This window comes from Somniosus microcephalus, chromosome 7 (genome assembly GCF_052327205.1).
Source record: "Somniosus microcephalus isolate GS21.2 chromosome 7, FLI_Smic_1.0, whole genome shotgun sequence".
In the NCBI taxonomy this organism is placed as follows: domain Eukaryota; kingdom Metazoa; phylum Chordata; class Chondrichthyes; order Squaliformes; family Somniosidae; genus Somniosus; species Somniosus microcephalus.
The window spans coordinates 97,270,611-97,295,079 of NC_140993.1; the positions used below are offsets into that span (position 1 = coordinate 97,270,611).

Genomic DNA, 24,469 nt, shown 5'->3' on the forward strand with positions numbered 1-24,469 from the left:
AAAAACCACCTGACACGCCCCAGCCCGACCCCAATGACAAAATCGAGCCCTTTGTGTCTGTCTTCACGGAAGAAGAAGCAAAAAACTTCCCAGAAATATTGGAGAACCTAGCGAGAATGAGGAACTGAAAGAAATTAGTATTAGTAAAAAAATAGTACTGGAGAAATTAATGGAACTGAAAGCTGATAAATCCCATGCACCTGATGGCCTACATCCTAGGGCTATAGAGATAGTGGATGCATTGGTTGTCATCTTCCAAAATTCCATAGATTCTAGAATGGTTCCTGCGGATTGGAATGTAAGCCCATTATTTAAGAAAGGAGGGAGAGAGAAAATGGGGAACTACAGACCAGTTAGCCTGACATCAGTAGTAGGGAAAATGCTAGAATCTATTATTAAGCATGTGGTAACAGGGCACTTAGAAAATAATAATAGGATTGGGCAGAATGAACACGGATTTATGAAAGGGAAATCATGTTTGACAAATCTATTTTTTGAGGTTGTAACTAGCAGAATAGATAAGGGGAAACCAGTGGATGTGGTGTATTTGGATTTTCAGAAGGCATTTGATAAGGTGCCACACAAGGGGTTATTAAACAAAATTAGGGTTCATGGGATTGAGGGTAATACACTAGCATTGATTGAGGATTGGTTAACGGACAAAAAACAGAGAGTAGGAATAAACTGGTCATCTTCGGGTTGGCAGGCTATAACTAGTGGGCTAGCACAAGGATCAGTGCTTGGGCCGCAGCTATTCACAATCTACATCAATGATTTGGATGAGGGGATCAAATGTAATATATCCAAGTTTGCTGATGATACAAAGCTAGGAGGGAATGTAAGTTGTGAAGAGGATGCAAAGAGGCTTCAAGGGGATATAGACAGGCTAATTGAGTGGGCAAGATCATGGCAAATGGAATATAATGTGGAGAAATGTGAAGTTATCCACTTTGGTAGGAAAAATAGAAAATCAGAGTATTTTTTAAATAGTGAGAGATTGGGAAATGTTGGTGCTCAGAGGGACCTGGGTGTCCTTGTACACAAATCACTGAAAGTTAACATGCAGCTACAGCAAGCAATTACGAAATCAAATGCTATGTTGGCCTTTATTACAAGAGGATTTGAGCTTGGACCTGGGGGAGAGCAGAGGCGCGACCGGCGGCAGTTAAAACTGGCGGCAGCGAACGAGGCCCGACCAGAGAGCTTGGACCTGGGAGAGAGCAGAGGCGCGACCGGCGGCAGTTAAAAGCGGCGGCAGCGAACGAGGCCCGACCAGAGAGCTTGGACCTGGGGGAGAGCAGAGGCGCGACCGGCAGCAGTTAAAACCAGCGGCAGCGAACGAGGCCCAACCAGAGAGCTTGGACCTGGGGGAGAGCAGAGGCGCCACCGGCGGCAGTTAAAAGCGGCGGCAGCGAACGAGGCCCGAGCAGAGAGCTTGGACGTGGGGGAGAGCAGAGGCGCCACCGGCGGCAGTTAAAACCGGCGGCAGCGAACGAGGCCCGACCAGAGAGCTTGGACCTGGGAGAGAGCAGAGGCGCGAACGGCGGCAGTTAAAAGCGGCGGCAGCGAATGAGGCCCGACCAGAGAGCTTGGACCTGGGAGAGAGCAGAGGTGCGACCGGCGGCAGTTAAAACCGGCGGCAGCGAACAAAGCCCGACCAGAGAGCTTGGACCTGGGGGAGAGCAGAGGCGCGACCGGCGGCAGTTAAAACCGGCGGCAGCGAACAAAGCCCGACCAGAGAGCTTGGACCTGGGGGAGAGCAGAGGCGTGACCGGCGGCAGTTAAAACCGGCGGCAGCGAACGAGGCCCGACCAGAGAGCTTGGACCTGGGGGAGAGCAGAGGCGCGACCGGCGGCAGTTAAAAGCGGCTGATTCAGCGAATGAGGCATACCAATTCAACAGCAGAGGAGAGAGGTAAAAAGTAATCCAAGTGTGACGTCACCAGGAAGCAGGTAAGTGATTGGTTGGTGAGTATTTCTTTTATTACAAGATTAAATTCTGCGGTTTATATTTTCTTGGGTCTCTGAGGTGTAGTGGGGACAGTTGGTAAATAAGCGCCCTAGAGTATATCTTTAACTGGTGGTATTGAATTAATTTAAATTAATTAAAGGGGTAAGTCATTCCAGGAGAGCCCAGCCCCGTGTTATGCTCCTCTTGCTCTATGTGGGAATTCAGGGACGCTGCCAGTGTCCCTGATAACCACATGTGCCAGAAATGCATCCAGCTACAGCTACTAATGGGCCGTATTGAGGCGCTGGAGCTGCGGATGGATGGGTTGTGGAGCATTCACGATGCTGAGAGGGTCATGGATTACACATATGATGAGTTGGTCATGCCGCAGGGTAGGGCTGCACAGGCAGAAGGGAAATGGGTGACCACCAGGCGGAGCAGTAGAAGCAGGCAGGTAGTGCAGGGGACCCCTGTGGCCATCCCCCTTTCAAACAGGTATACCAATTTGGATACTATTGAGGGTGATGACTCACCAGAGGAAGGCAGCAGCAGCCAACTTCCTGGCACCGGGGGTGCTTCTGCTGCTCAGGAAGGGAGGAAAAAGAGTGGGATAGCAATAGTGGTAGGGGATTCTATCGTAAGGGGAACAGATAGGCGTTTCTGTGGCCATAGACGTGACTCCAGGATGGTTTGTTGCCTCCCTGGTGCCAGGGTCAATGATGTCACTGAACGGCTGCAGGGCATTCTGAAGGGGGAGGGTGAACAGGCAGTGGTGGTGGTTCACATTGGGACCAACGACATAGGTAGGAAGAGGGATGATGTCCTGCAACAAGAATTTAGGGAGCTAGGTAGCAGATTAAACAGCAGGACCTCAAAGGTTGTAATCTCTGGATTACTCCCGGTGCCACGTGCTAGTGAGTATAGGAATAGGAGGGTAGAGCAGATGAATGCGTGGCTAAAGAGTTGGTGCAGGAGGGAGGGCTTTAGTTTCCTGGATCACTGGGCCTGCTTCTGGGAAAGGTGGGACTTGTACAAGTCGGACGGGTTGCACCTGAACCAGAGCAGGACAAATATCCTTGCGGGGAGGTTTGCTAGCACTGTTCGGGGGGGGTTTAAACTAAAATGGCAGGGGGTTGGGAACCTGAGCAGGGAGACAGAGGAAAGGAAAACAGGGATAAAAGCAAAAGATAGGAAGGAGAAAAACAAAAGTGGCAGTCAGAGAAATCAACGGTTTAAACCAAGCGTGGCCACAGTAAATAATAATTCTAATAGGTCTAAGAGCGTTAAAAAAACAAGCCTGAAGGCTTTGTGTCTTAATGCGAGGAGCATTTGTAATAAGGTGGATGAATTGGCTGCGCAAATAGAGGTAAACAAATACGATTTGGTTGGGATTACAGAAACGTGTCTCAAGGATGGCCAAGACTGGGAACTCAACATCCAGGGGTATTCGATATTCAGTAAAGATAGGCAAAAAGGAAAGGGAGGTGGGGTAGCATTACTGGTTGAAGAAGGGATTAATGCAATTGAATTGAAGGATATTAGCTCTGATGATGTGGAATCTGTATGGGTAGAATTGAGAAATACTAAGGGGAAAAAAACATTAGTGGGAGTGGTATATAGACCTCCAAACAGTAAGGTGGAGGTTGGGGATGGCATTAAAAGGGAAATTAAAGAAGCGTGCAATAAGGGCACAGCAGTCATCATGGGTGACTTTAATCTACATATAGATTGGGCCAACCAAATTAGTAACAATACTGTGGAGGAGGAATTCCTGGAGTGTTTACGGGATGGTTTCCTGGACCAATATGTCGAGGAACCAACCAGAGATCAGGCCATCTTAGACTGGGTATTATGTAACGAGAAAGGATTAATTCGCAATCTTGTTGTACGAGGCCCCTTGGGTCGGAGCGATCATAATATGATCGAATTCTTCATTAAGATGGAGAATGAAGTAGTTGACTCAGAGACAAAGGTCCTCAATTTAAATAAAGGAAACTACGATGGTCTGAGGAGCGAGTTGGGTAGGATTGAGTGGGGAATGGCGCTCAAAGGGTTGACGGTGGATAGGCAATGGCAAACATTCAATGACCGAATGGATGAGCTACAGAATTTGTTCATCCCAGTTTGGCATAAAAATAAAACAAAAAGGTGACTCAACAGTGGCTAACAAGGGAAATTAGGGATAGCATAAGATCCAAGGAGAGGACATATAAATTGGCTAGAAAAAGCAATAATCCTGAGGATTGGGAGCAGTTTAGGAGTCAACAAAGGAGGACAAAGGGATTAATTAAGAAAGGGAAAATAGAATATGAGAGTAAGCTTGCAGGGAACATAAAAACTGACTGTAAAAGCTTTTATAGATATGTGAAGAGAAAAAGATTGGTGAAGTCAAGCGTAGGTCCCTTACAGTCAGAATCAGGGGAATTTATAATGGGAAACAAGGAAATGGCTGACCAACTAAATACATACTTTGGTTCTGTCTTCACAAAGAAGGACACAAATAACCTCCCAGAGATGCCGGGGAACATAGGGTCTGATGAAAGAGAGGAACTGAAAGAAATCAGTATTTGTAGGAAAATAGTGTTAGGAAAATTGATGGGACTGAAGGCCGATAAATCCCCAGGGCCTGATGGTCTACATCCCAGGGTACTTAAGGAAGTGGCCCTAGAGATAGTAGATGCATTACTGGTCATCTTCCAGAACTCGATAGACTCTGGAACGGTACCCATGGATTGGAGGGTAGCTAATGTTACCCCACTATTCAAAAAAGGTGGTAGAGAAAAAGCAGGGAATTAAAGAACAGTAAGCCTGACACTGGTAGTGGGGAAAATGCTAGAGTCTATTATAAAAGATGTAATAGCAGAGCACTTGGAAAACAATGACAGGATCGGACAAAGTCAACATGGATTTACAAAAGGTAAATCATGCTTGACTAATCTACTGGAATTTTTTGAGGATGTAACTGGTAAAATAGATAAGGGAGAACCAGTGGATGTGGTGTATTTGGACTTTCAGAAGGCTTTTGATAAGGTCCCACATAAGAGATAAGCGTGCAAAATTAAGGCACATGGGATTGGGGGCAAGGTATTGACTTGGATAGAGAACTGGTTGGTGGACAGAAAGCAAAGAGTTGGAATAAATGGGTCGTTTTCCGAGTGGCAGGCAGTGACTAGTGGGGTACCGCAAGGATCGGTCCTAGGACCCCAGCTGTTCACAATATATATTAATGATCTGGACGAGGGAATTGGATGTAATATCTCCAAATTTGCAGATGACACAAAGCTGAGCAGGAGGGTAAGCTGCGAGGAGGATGTCGGGAAACTCCAGTACGATTTGGACAGGTTGGGTGATTGGGCAGAAATATGGCAAATGCACTATAATGTGGATAAATGTGAGGTTATCCACTTTGGTGGCAAAAACAGGAAGACAGATTATTATTTGAATGGCAATAGATTGGGAGAAGGGGAAGTGCAAAGAGACCTGGGTGTCCTTGTGCACCAGTCGCTGAAGGTAAGCATGCAGGTGCAGCAGGCGGTTAAGAAGGCAAATGGTATGTTGGCCTTCGTAGCAAGAGGGTTCGAGTACAGGAACAAGGATGTCTTGCTACAGTTGTACAGGGCCTTGGTGAGACCGCACCTTGAGTATTGTGTGCAGTTTTGGTCACCTTACCTGAGGAAGGACGTTCTTGCCATGGAGGGAGTGCAGCGAAGATTCACCAGGCTGATACCTGGGATGGCAGGAATGACGTATGAGGAGAGATTGTGTCGATTGGGCTTATACTCACTGGAGTTTAGAAGATTGAGAGGGGATCTCATCGAAACCTATAAAATTCTGTCAGGTCTGGACAGACTAGATGCAGGAAGGATGTTTCTGATGGCCGGGGAGTCCAGAACCAGGGGTCATAGTCTAAGGATAATGGGTAAGCCATTTAGGACTGAAATGAGGAGGAATTTCTTCACCCAGAGAGTGGTGAACCTGTGGAATTCTCTGCCACAGAGGGCGGTGGAGGCTAGTTCATTAAATATATTCAAGAAGGAGTTGGATATATTTCTTGAGGCTAAAGGGATCAAGGGATATGGGGAAAAGGCAGGGACAGGGTACTGAATTTGGATGATCAGCCATGATCACATTGAATGGCGGAGCAGGCTCGAAGGGCCGAATGGCCTACTCCTGCTCCTATCTTCTATGTTTCTATGTTTCTATATAGGGCCCTGGTGTGACCACACCTGGAGTATTATGTACAGTTTGGGTCTCCTCACCTAAGGAAGGATATACTTGCCACAGAGGGATTGCAATGAAGGTTCACCATACTGACTCCTGGGAAGGGGGGATTGTCATTTGAGGAGAGACTCGACCTATATTCTCTAGAATTTAGAAGAATGAGAGGTGATCTCATTGAAACATACAACATTCTTACAGTGCTTGACAGGGTAAGATGCAGAGAAGATGTTTCCCCTGGCTGGGGAATCTAGAACCAGGGGTCACAGTTTCAGAATAAGGAGTCAGCCATTTAGGACTGAGATGAGGAGAAATTTCTTCACTCAGAGGGTGGTGAATCTTTGGAATTCTCTACCCCAGAGGGCTGTGGAGGCTCAGTCATTGAGTATATTCAAGACAAAGATCGATAGATTTTTGGATATTAAGAAATCAAGGGATATGGGGATAGTGCAGGAAAGTGGAGTTGAGGTATGATCTTATTGAATGGCGGAGCAGGCTCGAGGGGCTGAATAGCCTACTCCTGCTCCTATTTCTTATGTTCTTGTAGTCTTAAATTTCTTTTAAAATTAGTAGCGCTCTATTCTCACACAATAAATGTGCACAGTTCGCTGCTGATACCGTTTCCTGTTTGTGGAGAAACAAGTCATCTAGTCTTGGTTCCAATCAGAACTTAGAGAAGGTTAAATCAGTGTCAAATAGCACTCTGTGCATACTACTGTTTTTTAAAAATCTATACTCGAACCGAGTTATAGAATAAACACTAATGTAAATTCAACAAAATTAGGAAGTTCATGAACTTGAACACTATTGGGGGTGCAGTATCACAGAATCAGAATGATACAGCACAGAAGGAGGCAATTTGGCCCATCGTGCCTGTGCTGGCTCTTTGAAAGAGCAATCCAGGTAGTCCCACTCCCCTGCTCTTTGCCCATAGCCCTGCAATTTTTTTTCTTTTTAATTATCTATTCAATTCTCTTTTGCAAGTTATTATTGAATATGCTTCCACCACCCTTTCAGGCAGTGCATTCCAGATCATGACAACTCAATGTGTAAAAAGAAATTCTCTTCATCTCACCTCTGGTTCTTTTGCCAATCTATATCCTTTGGTTCCTGACCCATCTGCTGATGGAAACAGTTTCTCCCTATGTACTCTATCAAAACCTTGCATGATTTTGAGCACCACTATTAAATCTCCCCTTAAACTTTGCTGCTCTAAGGAGAACAACCCCAGCTTCTCTAGTCTTGCCACGTAACTGAAGTCCCATATCTGTAGTGTATGTGCCTTTAAGAGCCCCAGGTGTGCTGTAATGCCGGTAATGGCCACTCGGGCTATATAAGCCTGTATATTGTGTATATCCATTAGAACCCCCCCCCCAGACTTTGCTTAGTAAACACCTATGAACCAACTCCTGTCTTCAGTGTCTTTATCAACACACGGACACTACAGTATCCCTGGTACCATTCTAGTAAATTTCCTCTAAACCCTCTCCAAGACCTTGAAATTCTTCCTAAAATGTAGTGCTCAGAATTAGAAACACAGAAGATAGGAGCAGGAGTAGGCCATTCGGCCCCTCGAGCCTGCTCCGCCATTTAATGAGATCATGGCTGATCATCCAAATTCAGTTCCAAGTCCCTGCTTTCTCCCCATGTACCTTGATCCCTTTAGCCTCAAGAAATATATCCAACTCCTTCTTGAATATATTTAATGAATTGGCCTCAACTGCCCTGTGTGGCAGAGAATTCCACAGGTTCACCACTCTCTGGGTGAAGAAATTCCTCCTCATCTCAGTCCTAAATGGCTTACCCCTTATCCTTAGACTGTGGCCCCTGGTTCTGGACTCCCCCGCCATCGGGAACATCCTTCTTGCATCTAGTCTGTCTAGTCCTGTTAGAATTTTATAAGTTTCAATGAGATCCCCTCTAATTCTTCTAAACTCTAGCGAATATAAGCCCAATCGAACCCATCTCTCCTCATACATCATTCCTGCCATCCCAGGTATCAGCCTGGTGAATCTTCGCTGCACTCTCTCCATGGCAAGAACAGCCCTCCTCAGATAAGGTGACCAAAACTGCACACAATACAGCAAGGCCCTGTACAACTACAACAAGACATCCTTGCTCCTGTACTCAAATCCTCTCACTATGAAGGCCAACATACCATTTGCCTTCTTAACCGCCTGCTGCACCTGCATGCTTACCTTCAGCGACTGGTGCACAAGGACACCCAGGTCTCGTTGCACTTCCCCTTTTCCCAATCTATTGCCATTCAGATAATAATCTGTCTTCCTGTTTTTGCCACCGAAGTGGATAACCTCGCATTTATCCACATTATACTGCATTTGCCATGCATCTGCCCAATCACCCAACCTGTTCAAATCGTACTGGAGTTTCTCTGCATCCTCCTCACAGCACACACGCCCACCCAGCTTTGTGTCATCTGCAAACTTGGAGATATTACATCTAGTTCCCTTGTCTAGATCATTAATATATATTGTGAATAGCTGGGGTCCTAGCACCGATCCCTGCGGTACCCCACTAGTCACTGCCTGCCACTCGGAAAAAGACCCGTTTATTCCAACTCTTTGCTTCCTTGATGCCAACCAGTTCTCTATCCAAGACAGTACCTTACCCCCAATCCCATGTGCTTTAACTTTACACACTAATCTTTTATGTGGGACCTTATCGAAAGCATTCTGAAAGTCCAAATACACCACATCCACTGGTTCTCCCTTATCTATTCTACCAGTTACATCCTCAAAAAATTCCAGTAGATTAGTCAAGTATGATTTACCTTTTGTAAATCCATGTTGACTTTGTCCAATCCTGTCATTGTTTTCCAAGTGCTCTGCTATTACATCTTTTATAATGGACTCTAGCATTTTCCCCACTACTGATGTCAGGCTTACTGGTCTATAATTCCCCATTTTTTCTCTACCACCCTTTTAAAATAGTAGGGTTACATTAGCTATCCTTCAATCCATGGGTACTGTTAGACTCTTTTAGGATTATTATTTACTGTAGCCCTGTTTGATTTACACCCTTGATTTCTCTGCCTTCCACTTTTGCTTTTCTCCTTCCTGTCTTTTGTTTCTATCCTTGCTTCCCTTTCCTCTGTTTCCTTGCACAGGTCCCCAACCCCCTGCGATTTTAGTTTAAACCCTCCCCAACAGCACTAGCAAACACTCCCCCTAGGACATCGGTTCCAGTCCCGCCCAGGTGCAATCCGTCCAGTTTGTACTGGTCCCACCTCCCCCAGAACCGGTTCCAATGTACCAGGAATTTGAATCCCTCCCCCTTGCACCATTCCTCTAGCCACGTATTCAGCTGAAATATCCTTCTATTTCTACTCTGACTAGCACGTGGCACTGGTAGCAATCCTGAGATTACTACCTTTGAGGTCCTATTTTTTAATTTACCTCCAAACTCACTATATTCAGCTTTTAGGACCTCATCCCAGTTTTTAACTATATCGTTAGTACCTATATGCACCACGACAAATGGCTGTTCACCCTCCCCCTCCAGAATGCCCTGCAGCTGCCCCGAGGCATCCTTGACCCTTGCACCAGGGAGTCTCGTTTGCGGCCGCAGAAACGCCTATCTATTCCCCTTACAATAGAATCCTCTATCACTATAGCTCTCCCGCTCTTTTTCCTCCCATCCTGTGCAGCAGGACCACCCATGGTGCCAGGAAGTTGGCTGCTGCTGCCTTCCCCTGATAAGCCATCTCCCTCAACAATATCCAAAGTGGTATATCTGTTTGAAAGGGGGTTGGCCACAGGGGACCCCTGCACTACCTGCCTGCACCTACTACTCTGCCTGGTGGTCACCCATTCCCTTCCTGCCTGTGCAGCCTTTACCTGCGGTGTGACCAACTCCCTAAATGTGATATCCACAATGTCCTCAGCATTGCAAATGCTCCAGTATGTATCCATTCGCAGCTCCAGTGGTGCAATGCGGTCTGTCAGTAGCTGCAGCTGGATAAACTTCCCGCACACATGGCAATACTCCAGCTGTGGCCTAACCAGTGATTTATAAAGCTTTAGCATAAAGTCCTTGCTTTTGTTTCATTCCTGGGATGTGGGCGTTGCTGGCAAGGCCAGCATTTATTGCCCATCCCTAATTGCCATTCAGAAGTTGGTGGTGAACCACCTTCTTGAACCGCTGCAGTCCTTGTGGTGAAGGTACTCACATAATGCTGTTAGGGAAGGAGTTCCAGGATTTTGACCCAGCGACGATGAAGGAACGGCGATATATTTCCACATCAGGATGGTGTGTAACTTGGAGGGGAACTTGGAGGTGATGGTGTTCCCATTCACCTGCTGCCCTTGTCCTTCTAGGTGGTAGAGGTCACGGGTTTGAGAGGTGCTGACAAAGAAGCCTTTGCGAGTTGCTGCAGTGCATCTTGTAGATGGTACACACTGCAGCCACAGTGCGCTGGTGTGATGGAGGGAGTGAATGTTTAAGGTGGTGGATGGGATGCCAATCAAGTGGGTTGCTTTGTTCTGGATGGTGTCGAGCTTCTTGAGTGCTGTTGCAGCAGCATTCATCCAGACAATTGGAGAGTATTCTATCACACTCCTGTGTTGTGCCTTGTAGATGGTGGAAAGGCTTTGGGGAGTCAGGAGGTGAGACACTCACCGCAGAATACCCAGTCTCTGACCTACTCTTGTAGCCACAGTATTTATGCGGCTGGTCCAGTTAAGTTTCTGGTCAATAGTGACCCCCAGGATGTTGATGGTGGGGGATTTGGTGATGGTAATGCTGTTGAATGTCAAGGGATGGTGGTTAGACTCTCGCTTGTTGGAGATTGTCATTGCCTGGCGCGAATGTTACTTGCCACTTATCAGCCCAAGCCTGAATGTCATCCCGGTTTTGCTGCATGCGAGCATGGACTGCTTCATTATCTGAGGAGTTGCAAATGGAACTGAACACTGTGCAGTCATCAGCGAACATCCCCACTTCTGACCTTATGGTGGAGGGAAGGTCATTGATAAAGCAGCTGAATATGATTGGGCCTAGGACACTGCCCTGAGGAACTCCTGCAGCGATGTTCTGGGGCTGAGATGATGGACCTCCAACAACCCCGCAACCATCTTCCTTTGTGTTAGGTATGACTCCAGCCAGTGGAGAGTTTTCCCCCTGACTCCCATTGACTTCAGTTTTACTTGGACTCCTTGATGCCACACTCAGTCAAATGCTGCCTTGATGTCAAGGGCAGTCACTCACACCTCACCTCTGGAATTCAGCTCTTTTGTCCATGTTTGGACCAAGGCTGTAATGAGGTCTGCAGCCGAGTGGTCCTGGCGGAACCCAAACTGAGCATTGGTGAGCAGGTTATTGGTGAGTAAGTGCCGCTTGATAGCACTGTCGATGACACCTTTCGTGACTTTGTTGATGATTGAGAGTAGACTGATGGGACGGTAATTGGCTGGATTGGATTTGTCCTGCTTTTTGTGGACAGGACATACCTGGGCAATTTTCTACATTGGGTAGATGCTAGTGTTATAGCTGTACTGGAACAGCTTGGCTAGAGGCGTGGCTTGTTCTGGAGCACAAGTCTTCAGCACGACAGCCGGGATGTTGTTGCAGCCCACAGGCTTTGCTGTATCCAGTGCACTCAGCCGTTTCTTGATATCACGTGGAGTGAATCAAATTGGCTGAAGACTGGCTCTGTGATGGTGAGAATCTCAGGAGGAGGGCGAGATGGATCATCCACTCGTCACTTCTGGCTGAAGATCGTTGCAAATGCTTCAGCTTTGTCTTTTGCACTCATGTGCTGGGCTCCACCATCATTGAGGATGGGGATATTCATGGAGCCACCTCCTCTGTTAATTGTTAAATGGTCCACCACCATTCACGACTGGATATGGCAGGACTGCAGAGCTTTGATCTGATCCGTTGTTTGTGGGATCGCTTAGCTCTATCTATAGCATGCTGCTTCCGCTGTTTAGCATGCATGTAGTCCTGTGTTGCAGCTTCCCCAGGTTTGCACCTCATCTTTTGGTACGCCTGGTGCGGCTCCTGGCCTGCTCTTCTGCACTCTTCAATGAACCAGGGTTTGTCCCCTGGCTTCATGGTAGTGGTAGAGTGAGGGATATGCAGGGCCATGAGGTGACAGATTGTGGTGGAATTGAATTCTGCTGCTACTGATGGCCCACAGCATCTCATGGATGCACAGCTTTTACCTGCTAGATCTGTTCTGAATCTATTTCATTTAGCACGGTGGTAGTGCCCCATAACATGATGGAAGTTGTCCTCAGTGTGAAGATGGTACTTCGTCTCCACAAGAACTGTGTGATGGTCACTGCTACCAATGCTGTCATGGACAGATGCATCTGCGACTGGTAGATTGGTGAGGACGAGATCATTTATGTTTTTCCCTTGTGTTGGTTCTCTCACCACCTGCCGCAGGCCCAGTCTGGCAGCTATGTCCTTCAGGACTCGGCCAGCTCGGTCAGTAGTGGTGCTACCACGCCATGCTTGGTGATGCACATTGAAGTCCCCCACCCAGAGTACATTCTGTGCCCTTGCTACCCTCAGTGCTTCTTCCAAGTGGTGTTGAATAAGGAGGAGTACTGATTCATCAGCTGAGGGAGGGTCGTAGGCAGTAATCAGCAGGAGGTTTTCTTGCCCATGCTCGACCTGAAGCCATGAGAATTCATGGGGTCCAGAGTCAATGTTGAGGCCTCCCAGGGCCACTCCCTCCCAACTGTATGCCACTGTGCCACCACCTCTGGTGGGTCTGTTCTGCCGGTGGGACAGGACATACCCAGGGATGGTGATGGAGGAGTTAGGGACATTGGCTTAAAGGTATGATTCTGTGAGTATGACTAGTCTGTGGGACAGCTCTCCCAATTTTGGCACAAGTCCCCAGATGTTAGTGAGGAGGACTTTGCAGGATCGACTGGGCTGGGTATGTCGTTGTCGTGTCCGAAGCTGGTGCCTAGGTCGATGCTGGGTGGTCCATCCAGTTTCATTCTTATTGTTTTTCTTAGCAGTTTGGTAGAACTGAATGGCTTGCTAGGGCATTTCTGAGGGCAAAATCAAAATACTGCGGATGCTGAAAATCTGAAATAAAAACAGAAAATGCTGAAATACTCTTAACTTTTTCCAGTTCTGTCAAAAGGTCATTGATCTGTTTCTCTCTCCACAGATGCTGCCTGACCTGCTGAGTGTTTCCAGCATTTATCTGTTTTCATTTCAGATGGCAGTTAACAATCAACCACATTGCTGTGGGCCTGGAGTCACATATAGCAGATTTTCTTCCCTAAAGGACATTAGTGAACCAGATGGGTTTTTACAACAAGCCAATAGTTTTATGGTTATTACTGATACTAGCTTTTTATTCCAGATTTATATAATTAATTGAATTTAAATTCCACAGCTGCCATTGTGGGATTTGAACTCATATATACCCAAGCATTATAGCCCTTGGGATTACTAATCCAGTAACATAACCACTATGCTACCATCCCCAATTGATCTTATACACCCAAGAAATGCAGCCTGCCCAGCCAGTGGGGGCAGACAAACAGGGGAGAAGGAGAAGGGGAATGAGAAGGAGGCAAAACACAGTCTCTTGATTTCACACTCCCAGCCACCAGCTCCTCAAGTTTGACCAACAAGGCCATTTGCAGTGGTCCCCAATGAAAGTCAGCAGCCTTCCACCAGCTATTTTGCAGCCACTGGGTAGCACTGTGTGACATCAGTAAGATAGGCAAAGGCACACACAAGACCGTCACTAAGGGAATGCATAAGTGTGATGAGTTGATTTCTTGATGTCATATTGGATGGATAGATGTATAAAGCTGGATTGGAAAGTTTGCTTTGTGGTGGCTTTTATTTCAGCACTGTGGCCAAGAGGATGCTGTGATGGTCAATAACAGAGGGAAGGTAAGGTGTGTACAAATGTTGAAAGCTGAATTGGGGTTGTAGTCACTGGTACCTCAGGCAGATGATTCTATCCCGGATATCCCAGCCAGAAAGGAGCTGTCTGGGTTGCTTCTTTCCTTCTGCTTCCTCCTCTGCTGTGTCATCCTCTTCCCGCTGCAAGCTGATGCTGTAAATCTGAAATAAAAGCAGAAAATGCTGGAACTACTCCACAGTTCAGGCAGTATCTGGACATGAGACATGAACTCTGTTTCTCTCTTGACAGATGCTGCCTGACCTGCTGAGTATTTCCACCACTTTGTCTTCTCAGAGGCCATCCTTTACTTTCCAAGGCCTTGCAAGCATCCCACAGCACTCCCTGCACACTTAAATTTTTAACATGTATTTCATTAAAAAAAAATCCAATCCAAAAGCTTAAATGCAAATTTTTCTGAAAGATGTGTGTGTATCTTTAAGAGGTGTTGACAGCATCTCTGTCAGTTTGCTGAATTCTGGGTTTTCATAGCGAGCTTAGGACCCAGCGCTTAACTCAACATTAATGTTGAGGTTTGCTGAGGTGACGTTAAGTTGGCGTGCACGTCACCCTCTCCCTTTACAGCCATGGTCAGCGTTGTTGATAACAGCGCTAAGGCCCTCACCAAAATGGTGGCCAATGAGTCCCGTGCCAGAGAAGGGCACTAGAGTAAAGGCCGCCATTTTCTGCCAGGACAGCAACAGTAACTCATGGTGGTAAGTGGCCCAATTTCTAGGCCACAGAAACTTACAGCACAGGAGGCCACTCGGCCCATCATGCCTGCCCTGGCTCTTGGAAAGAGTAGTCGTGCTAACTCCCACATTTTGTCCGTAACCCTATAAGTTTCTCATCCTCAAGTACCTGTCCAACTCCCTTTTGAAATTATTCATGGAATCAGCTTATACCACCTTTTCAGGTAGAGCATTCCAGATCCTGACCTCCAAGTGAAAAATATTCTCCTGATCTCCCCTCTAGATGTTTTGCCAATGATTTTAAATCTATGACCCACTTGCCAAAGAGAATAGTTTTCTCCATCGACTCTATCCAAATCTCTCATCATCTTGAATACCTCTATTAGGTCGCCTCTTAACCTTCTCTGTTCCAAGGAGAAGTGTTAACTTTTCCAACCTCTCCTCCTAACTGAAGTCCCTCATCCCTGGTAACATCCTGGTAAACCTCCTCTGTACCCTTTCGAAGGCCTTTACATCTTTCCTGAAGTGTGGTGCTTAGAATTGTCCACAATACTCCAGCTTCAACTTACCCAGTGATTTATAAAGTTCCAGCATGATCTCTTTGCTTTTATATTCTATGCCTCTATTTACAAACCCAAATAACCCATATGCTTTTTTAACCACCGTATCAACTTGCCTCGCCACCTTTAAGGATTTGTGTATATGGACACCAAGGTCTCTCTGCTCAGCTACACTTTCCAAAATTGTACCATTTATAGTGTACCATCCTTCCATATTAGTCCTCTCGAAGTGTATCACTTCACACTTCTCTGCATTGAACTCCATCTGCCATGCTTCCGCCCATTTCACCACCCTGAAGTCTTCAACTATCCTCATCACTATCTACTACTTTGCCAAGTTTTGTATCATCTGCAATCTTTATGATACTGCTCCATACACCTGAGTCTAGGTCGTTAATCAACATTATAAAGAGCAAGGGACCCAAAACTAACCCTTGGGGAACACCACTGCAAACTTCTATGCATATTGTTCAGGACCCCTTTCTTACTCAGTGTGCAAGAAGCCCAAGAGAGGAATCACTGCTGGATCTAGTAATGGGAAATGAAACAGGGCAGATAAAAGTAGTAAGTGTAGGTGAACATCTAGGCAATAATGATCACAACAGTTTAAAGTAATGACTGATAAAGACATAAGACAAAGGCCAAAGTAATATATTGGAAAAAAAAACTAATTGAGGGGATGAGAATGGAACTAGGAAAGGTAAACTGGAAATAAAAATTGACGAGATAGAACAGCAGTTTGAAATATTTAAAACAGTGATCAAGAGTGTTCAGAAGAAATATATTCCTCTAAAAACAAGAACAAACTAGTCAATAATGAAATGCCATGGGTGAATAAAAAGACAATGGTAAAATTGAAACTAAAGAAGAAAGGATACATTAAATACATAGACAATAAGGGAACAGATGACAAAAGGGAATACAAAAAGGTTAGGAAAGAAGTCCAAAAAACAATTAGGAAAGCAAAGAGGAAACTACAAAATGTAATTATCATGGAATATAAAAAAGGAACAGTAAAGTATTCTACAGACACATCAACAACAAAAGAAAATCAGGATAGAGATAGGGCCACTAAGGGATGCACAACCTAAACTCACAGGTAATGACAGCAAAACTGCAGAAATATTGAATACGATAGCAAATACGATAGAAATATTGAATAGTTAGCTTGCCTCAGTATTTACCAGGAAGACTGACAAGGTGGGTGTGGCAGTAGAAGAAGAGATCAAAAAAAGATAGACATTTAAGATAGAAAAGGGGAAATAATTGATAAACTAATCAAACCTAGCGAGGATAAAACATCTGGTCCGGATGGATTGCATCGCTCATATTAAAAGAAATTAGGGAAGAGATAGCAGAGGCACTATTACACATATATATAACAAAGCATTAGAAAAGGGAATAGTACCAGAGGATTGATGGACAGCTAATATTATTCCTATATTTAAAAAAAGGGAGATGAAACAAGTCCAAGGAAATATAGACCAGTTAGCATAACGTTGATAGTAGGAAAGATAATGGTATCTTTACTCAAAAATGTAATAGAAAAACCATCTAGAAACCAAAACTACAATAGTCAACATGGATTTCAAAAGGAGGGTTATGCTTGACCTACTTTATTGAATTCTTTGAAGAAGTAACAGGAAGAGCAGACAAGGGTAATGTAATAGATTTGGATTTTCAAAAGCCCTTATACAAGGTACCCCTTAGTAGACTCATGACTTAAGGTCAGAGCATGTGGAGTAAGGGGACAGGTGGCAGAATGGATAGCAAGCTGGCTACAAAACAGAAAAGAGAGAGTAGGGGTAAAGGGTAGTTACTCAGACTGGCAAAAGGTGGGAAGTGGTGTTCCACAGGGATCAGTGTGGAGAACACTGCTGCTCAAAATTTACATTCACGATTGGGCTCTGGAATCATAAATACAATTTCTAAATTTGCAGATGACACCAAATTGGGGGTGGTGGAGGGAGGTGTAGTTAATACAAAGGAAGAATGTGACAAAATACAAGATAACATTAACAAATTTGCAGAATAGGATTTTAATTGACAAATGAATTTCAATATAGGTAAGTGTAAGGTGGTACATTTTGGTATGAAGTATAAAGAGGCCACATGCTGCCTGGATAATAAGAGTCCAATTGGGGTAGAGGAGCAAAGGGATCTAGGGATGCAGATACACAAATCACTAAAACTAGCAGCGCAGATTAACAAGGCCATAAAAAGCAAACCAAGCACTGGGGTTTCATTTCTAGAGGAATAGAATTGAAAAGCTGGAAAGTCATGTTAAACTTGTATAGAACCTTGGTTAGACCACAGTACTGTGAACAGTTCTGGTCTCCAGGTTATAAAAAGGATATAGAGGCATTGTGGAGGGTGTAAAAAATATTCACAAGGTTGATACCAGAAAGACTGAACAAGCTGGGGCTCTTTACTCTAGTAAAGAGAAGGCTGAGGGGTTACCTGATAGAGGTCTTTAAGATAATGGAAGTGTTTGATAGGATCGATGTACAGAAGATGTTTCCACTTGTGGGGAAACCAAAACTAGAGGCCATAAATAGAAGATGGTCAATAATAAATTCAATAGGGAATTCAGGAGAAACTTCTTTACCCAGAGTGGCAAGAATGTGGAACACACTACCACAATTAGCAGTTGAGGCAAATAGCATAGATGCATTTAAGGGGAAGCTAGATAAGCACGGGTAGAAAGGAATAGAAGGGTATGCTGATGCAGTATGAAGAGGGGTGCAATGAGGCTTGTGTACAGCCTAAATGTCGGCATAGACTTCTACATCCTCCTCGTATTCATTTTGAAGTGATGAACAAGACCATACCAACTGTTGACAGAGAGTAATGTTACATCAAGTCTACAGCACAGAAACAGACCATTGGGCATTCAGTATGGTCTTGTTCATCACTTCAAAATGAATACTAGGAGGATGCAGAAGCACATAGCACAATGTAGTGCCAGCTGATTTAAAGCTACAGACTATTTGAAAAATCTGCAGTAGTTACTGCTATTCTCTTCTTCCTTTCGTATTATATGAAATTGTTTTACCCCTTCATCAAGACTGTACAGGGTGCACAGAATGGTAGGACACTGGTCTGCACCCACAATTCCTAATCATAACTGTGCGCAAGTGGTGCGTGAAGTTGAAATGCTTCCCTATGCAAGGGACTGTCCCTGAGCTGTTCTCATATAAACATTCCAACAACTGGTTTACAGTAGCATATGGTTAGACATGGAATGCAATTTGTCTGCCTGTCCTCTCAGCTGCAGTGCATTGCTTGAGAGAAGACTGAAATCTACTTTCATTTGGACTTGCATTCCATCTATTTATACACCCTAACATTCTGCTTGTCTTGACAACTCCTGCTATACATTGTAATGGCACTAGATATTTGGTCAACAGTACATCCAAATAATTTCCCTAACCCAATTTGTTGAATGATTTCAAGATAAACAACTCACATTTACAAAAGCACTTCATCGTTTCTCTCAGGGGCCTTTCAAAGCATTTTACAGACAATGAGTTGCAGTTACTGTTGTATTGTGTTTTAAGTCTTTCCTAACCTATATTATTTTGGCTCTCATGTTTTAGATCACTCGTGGTGAAACCCAGATCCCCAAAACTTCCAAAAAAAGGCATTTCCTTGCCTTTTCTTTTGAAGGTATTTTATCCCTACATGTACCGATATAGCCAAGAGGTCAGAGAGACAATATGCTTGCAAGACATCACCAATCTTGTTCTGAAACCAGCTACAAGAAGTATTTACATAGTCAGTTTAATGTAGTAAAATTTCAAGGCGCTTCACAGGAGTATTAAAAGACAAAACATTTGACACCGAGCCACATAAGGAGAAATTAGGGCAGGTGACCAAAAGCTTGGTCAAAGAGGTAGGTTTTAAGGAGCATCTTAGAGGTAATGAGGTAGAGAGGTTTAAGTAGGGAATTCCAGAGCTGAGGGCCTGGGCAGCCGAAGGCACGGCCATTAATTGTTGAGTGATTATAATCAGGGATGCTCAAGAGGTCAGAATTAGAGCGCAGGTTGTGGGGCTGAAGGAGATTACACAGATAGAGAGGGGCTAGGTTATGCATGGATTTGAAAAAAAGGATGAATTTTTGAAATTGAGGTATTGCTTAACAGGGAGCCAGGGGTGATGGGTGAACGGGACTTGGTGCGAGTTTTGGAACACCTCAAGTTTATGTCGGGTAGAATGTGGGAGGCCAGTCAGGAGTGCGTTGGTATAGTCAAGGCTAGAGGTAACAAAGGCATGATGAGGGTTTCAGCAGCGGATGAGCTGAGGCAAGGGTGGGGATGGGCGATATTACAGAGGTGGAAATAGGCGGTCCTAGTTATGCCGCGGATATGTGGTCGGAAGCTCATTTCAGGGTCAAATATGGCACCAAGATTGCGAACAGTGTGGTTCAGCCTCAAACAGATGTTAGGGAGAGGGATGGAGTCAGTGGCTGGGGAACGGAGTTTGCAGCCAGGACTGAAAACAATGGCTTCGGTCTTCCTAATATTTAATTGGAGAAAATTTCTGCTCATCCAGAACTGGATGTCGGACAAGCAGTCTGACAATTTAGAGGCCGTGGAAGGGTCGAGAGAAGTGGTAGTGAGGTAGATTTGGGTGTTATCAGCGTCCATGTGGAAACCAACACGGTGTTAGCGCAAAATACAAGGAAATGCTGCCCATGGAAAATGGCAGGCCTCACCAAAGCTGTACAGATCAAATTAGTAATTCAGCACGCTCAAACTCCACTTCCTACCATGCAGGTTTAAGATAAAGTTTGATGATATTGATATTGTTTCATATCATCAATTCACTGAGAAAATATCAGACTACACCTTCCCGGCTGCACCGAGATGATTAGAAGAGGTCAGGAAAAATGGTAACTTCCCCTATATGCACTTAAAATGCATTTAACAAATATAACTATACACTTGGAAGGATTAAAATGCTGTATTACTGAGAAAATGATAATTACCAGGTGAACCCAAAATCAACAAACTTAGAGGGAAACCATTCATCTTTTTATTAATCAGTAATCTGAATCTATAACAAGTTAGTTTGAGAATTGGGGTTAGCTTTCGACTACAGCAATATTTAAATCAGCCCATCAGCAGTTACTTCACTTCATCAAGTACAGTAGAATATCTAAGTGATAAGTGGAAAAAAAATCAAGTCTTTTTTTTTTTTAAAAAGCTAGTGTATAAAATTACTTCTAGCACTAGGCTACATCTGCTGCATCCACATGCAATTAGATGATATACTCCAAAACACAGCATCTCCTTCAAAAGTTAAATGTTTTAACAATGAAAATCTTGATTGAGCAACACAGCAACTTCTCTATTATTTGGCCGATTGCAATTAACTTTGAGGTCATTAACAGCATACTTGTGTTTGAACACTAAACTTCTGGAATATGAATACATTACCTTAACTCTAGAACACAATCCATTTAATGAGCTGCAAGATAACTATATGAAGAATGTATGGACACATAGCTTGACAATTGCACCCCAGTCACACTAATATATCAAACATACCAACCCATCTCATTTCTTAATCATTTAGTTCATCACATAATTCTTTAGGTATACAAATGTTTTATTCCTTGGTGCATTCTAGTAATTGGGAATAGTATCTCCATTCGGTCAGATCTACACTCCCTGGCAACTCAATCTAACCTAACTCAACCTTCATTTCCATCATCTTCAGAATCATTTATGCCAATGAGGTATAACTTTTGTAATTAAAAATATTAGTGACTTTAAAAATGTGGTTGCTGATGATTTTTGTCACACCAAAAGCAGTTCAAAAATCAACTTTTCTTGCTTTGGAGTACATCCTTGAATATATATCCTATGTTACTAAATTAACTAATTCCTCCACATTAGAAATAACTTGAGTAAGGGGTCAGGAACTGACATACATAATGCTGTACTATTGTGGAAAACCATGGATATTACCAGCTTTGGGCTATCAATCTTCAAAAATCAAACTTACAACACAATAGAAGCAAGAAGCATGGGCAGTAGCTGCTCAAGTTACAGAGCCCCATCAGTTCATGCAAGAGCTTGCAAGGATTCTCAAATGTACCATTTTGAAGACAATTTTACCACTTTTGATTAAAAATACAATCAAATCAGCATGCATGTTCAAGTTTCACAAGTAGAGGCAAGACTGAATACATGTCAGTTATACCAGGATCAGGGGTAGTAACCAAGATTGGTACAATGCCTCAGATGGTACCTGCCCACTTCTTTCTGTTGCCTTCAAAAGACATTTAATATAATGTTGCACTATGTTCACATTCAGTTAGTTATAGCTAATTCCCATTTCTTTATTTTTAAGTCTCTGTGTACTAATTAAGAGACTGCTATTAAGGCAGGGACTTTTCAAGCAGAGACAGAAGGCAACAATAGAAATGCCACTATCCATATCATGTATCCATTTCAATGTTAGTGCCATTATTGAACTCCAGTTAACAACTAACTTGGTGTCACCTTTTAGGCTTATACCAGATGTATATAGAGAGATGGTTTTACAGCAAAAATGGGAAATTTCATTGAACATGCATGTGATTTTAAAATTAAAATTCCAATGGATAAGAAATTCTGTACATTTTATAATCTGGCACTTGAACAGACCTTATTTCAATACCATCCATTCATTAGTGAAGCCAATACCACTCTGCATATCAAGGAGAATCAGACTGATTTTGCTTAGTATACAATTTTATTAAAGCTGCAAAATTTGGCAATATTTGCATTTTGGTTGTACATAGGGCTGTTCTTCTCTCCCCCCCACCATCTGCATGGGTTGCACAGATCTGATAAGGTCCCACATCACTGAAATCAAAATCTATACCTGCAATTTTACACAGGAGCAGGATTTCAGGCAGGATAGCTGCAGTATAACTTAGTGAGCAATTTATAGTTGTAATATTACAAACATATACATAGCAATATAAATCAATAATTAACAGCCAAAGTAAATACTTGAAGGTTTGTTCTAGGTCTCACTTTTCCATTATTTAGCAACATTTTTGTTTAATTGTGCATTTTTGGATTCTTTTTTGCATCATGGGAGGTATTGAATAATTTAACAAACTGTTATTTTCTGCCTTTTTCTTTCTAGACTAATAATCTGTCCATATGTTATGTAGGTAATATTCAAGGTTAAGCAATTATTTTATAAGAATGTCACAAGTTAATCATAAATTAGCACAATGGTAGACTGGCACTGATTTTGTTGGTGTATGAGCTAATTTCACACTCATTCATGAGAAAAACAAAAAATGATTAATGCCTACATAACACTTCACCAGGAAATGCATACAATGAAAATATCAGCTTTTATTATTTTTAAGTCCTGCCTTAGCTCATGAAATTTGTCTTTCACCATGCAGAGACCCTGAAGTGTAACCAAAAATCCCATGAAAGAGAACAGTCCTAGTTATACAAAATACTGAGGGAAAGTCCAGTAGAAAACAGCAGAAGTGAGGTTTATTGAACAGGGCCAATCCTCCTTGTTCCAGGTCATCACTTTGCCTTCTCATAGATTCTGGTGCACGCCACATCTCCTATGGTGCAAATCTGATTTACAAAGGAAACAGGAATGAGTTACGTGCAAATTATTAAGCACCACTGTAGGTTTAAATATCAATTTTATAATTCTTGCAAGAAATGTGCACATCAGTTTAACTCTATAGAGATGATGTTGCAAGCACTTACCTTCATGATAAATCCAGAAACTGTTGGATAACTAGAAAATGTTATCTAAATAATATCCACTGTCACAAATTTACACTTCATTAACAGCAGTAGCTTTTTAGTTCTTTCTACCTATATTGATGTACTGAGGTCCTTACCAATATTAGTTTACCATCCTTCAATTCTCTAACCAATGTTGTCTCTTTTCCGTCCCACCGTTGTGTTTGGACCAGTTTGTCATTATCCATTATCACTGTGGTCTATTGGGAATTTGAAACAGAAGAATGACATTTATCTCGAGAAGTCGGACACCAAGCAAATCACAACGGTCAACGGGGTTAATCGTCCACACACCTTGGTTTTCCTATCGTCTGCGGTGGTCTCATCAAATTCCTCCCCTAGCTTGAAATTGATCCTTGTGCTTTTCATAGTACTCTCGGTTGCTATTGTGATCGTGTCGCCGTTCATGGAAATGATAGTCTTGGGCTTGGTTGTGTTGCCTAACTTCCTTAGTATCAGACCCACGTCTAAAAAAGAGAATGGAACATTTAATGGTACTAACGGTCACGATGCCGCTTCCACCAAGTGAGGGAATGGCAGTGACGCTCCCAGCTCAATCAGCGCAAGAACGAGACGCTTCATCAGACTGGCATAAAATAAATCATTTCTGGGAACGTCAAGTCAGGATATAGATGGGAGGTGGGGAATCACCCACTACATTCAAAATCAGATTCCAGGCGTACATTTTCTGGTACGATGCATCTTTTCACATTTGCTACTTTAAGTGCTGCAGGCTCTCAGCAAAAATATGTCGTGTAATTCCTCACAGTATTTCGAACGGAGGCCACTATCGTTACGAATTTGAAGTGCATTCGCCACTATTTATCTCTGGGATCAATTGTGGACCTTGGCATTTTAACCGGCACAAAGGACACCGGCAACCCGCGGAGAGCAGCCCAGCCACAGACCCAAAACCAACGATATTATTTGCAGCGGTTAAAAAAATATATAAATAAAAATAACAAAATTCTCACCCAATTTCTTCATGTACTCATCAAAATTTTCGGTCTTGAGTAAGTTCCACGTTCCGATAAACTGTTCAACCATTTTTTTGGATGTATGTCGCTACCGCTTCAAACGCAGAACAACTGCTAACCCTGCACGGGGGAAATTACTGCAGCGGCTGGAAGAGCTCTCTGGCTTTTAAGCCCTTTGAGCTCAGAACCACGTGCAAAATACTCGAACCAATGCAAAGTGGCGACGTCAGAGATCGCACGACAGATGTAGGGAATAAGGCGAGTCAAAAAAAAGTCAATACATTTTCAACAGTAATCATAAATATTAGTTCAATGAGAGGCAAAATGCACACATTCTCACACACACACCTGCAGGGCTACTGTGCACAGACTGGTTTGCGGTATCTGT

General features: G+C 43.6%; 1 protein-coding gene across 1 annotated transcript; it reads right to left on the reverse strand.

The window, feature by feature from the left end:
- Positions 1 to 20,347: 20,347 nt before the first annotated feature.
- On the reverse strand, positions 20,348 to 24,238 carry LOC147114811 (fatty acid-binding protein, liver-like). Its single transcript, XM_085992774.1, has 4 exons — positions 24,079 to 24,238; positions 23,399 to 23,571; positions 23,203 to 23,304; positions 20,348 to 22,927 (listed from the first exon to the last, which is right to left on the reverse strand). The coding sequence occupies exons 1-4, from the start codon at positions 24,149 to 24,151 to the stop codon at positions 22,874 to 22,876; spliced, it is 402 nt and encodes a 133-aa protein (XP_085848900.1). The 5' UTR covers positions 24,152 to 24,238; the 3' UTR covers positions 20,348 to 22,873.
- Positions 24,239 to 24,469: the final 231 nt, after the last annotated feature.

What these genes read in the sequence shown, in the direction of transcription:
- LOC147114811 (XM_085992774.1), bottom strand. Translation starts at nt 24,151, where the DNA reads ATGGTTGAACAGTTTATCGGAACGTGGAACTTACTCAAGACCGAAAAT. An exon ending in TGAGTACATGAAGAAATTGG is followed by an intron (nt 23,572 to 24,078) that starts GTGAGAATTTTG and finishes TCTCTTTTTTAG; the next exon opens with ACGTGGGTCTGATACTAAGG. An exon ending in AGGATGGTAAACTAATATTG is followed by an intron (nt 22,928 to 23,202) that starts GTAAGGACCTCA and finishes TTTGTAAATCAG; the next exon opens with ATTTGCACCATAGGAGATGT.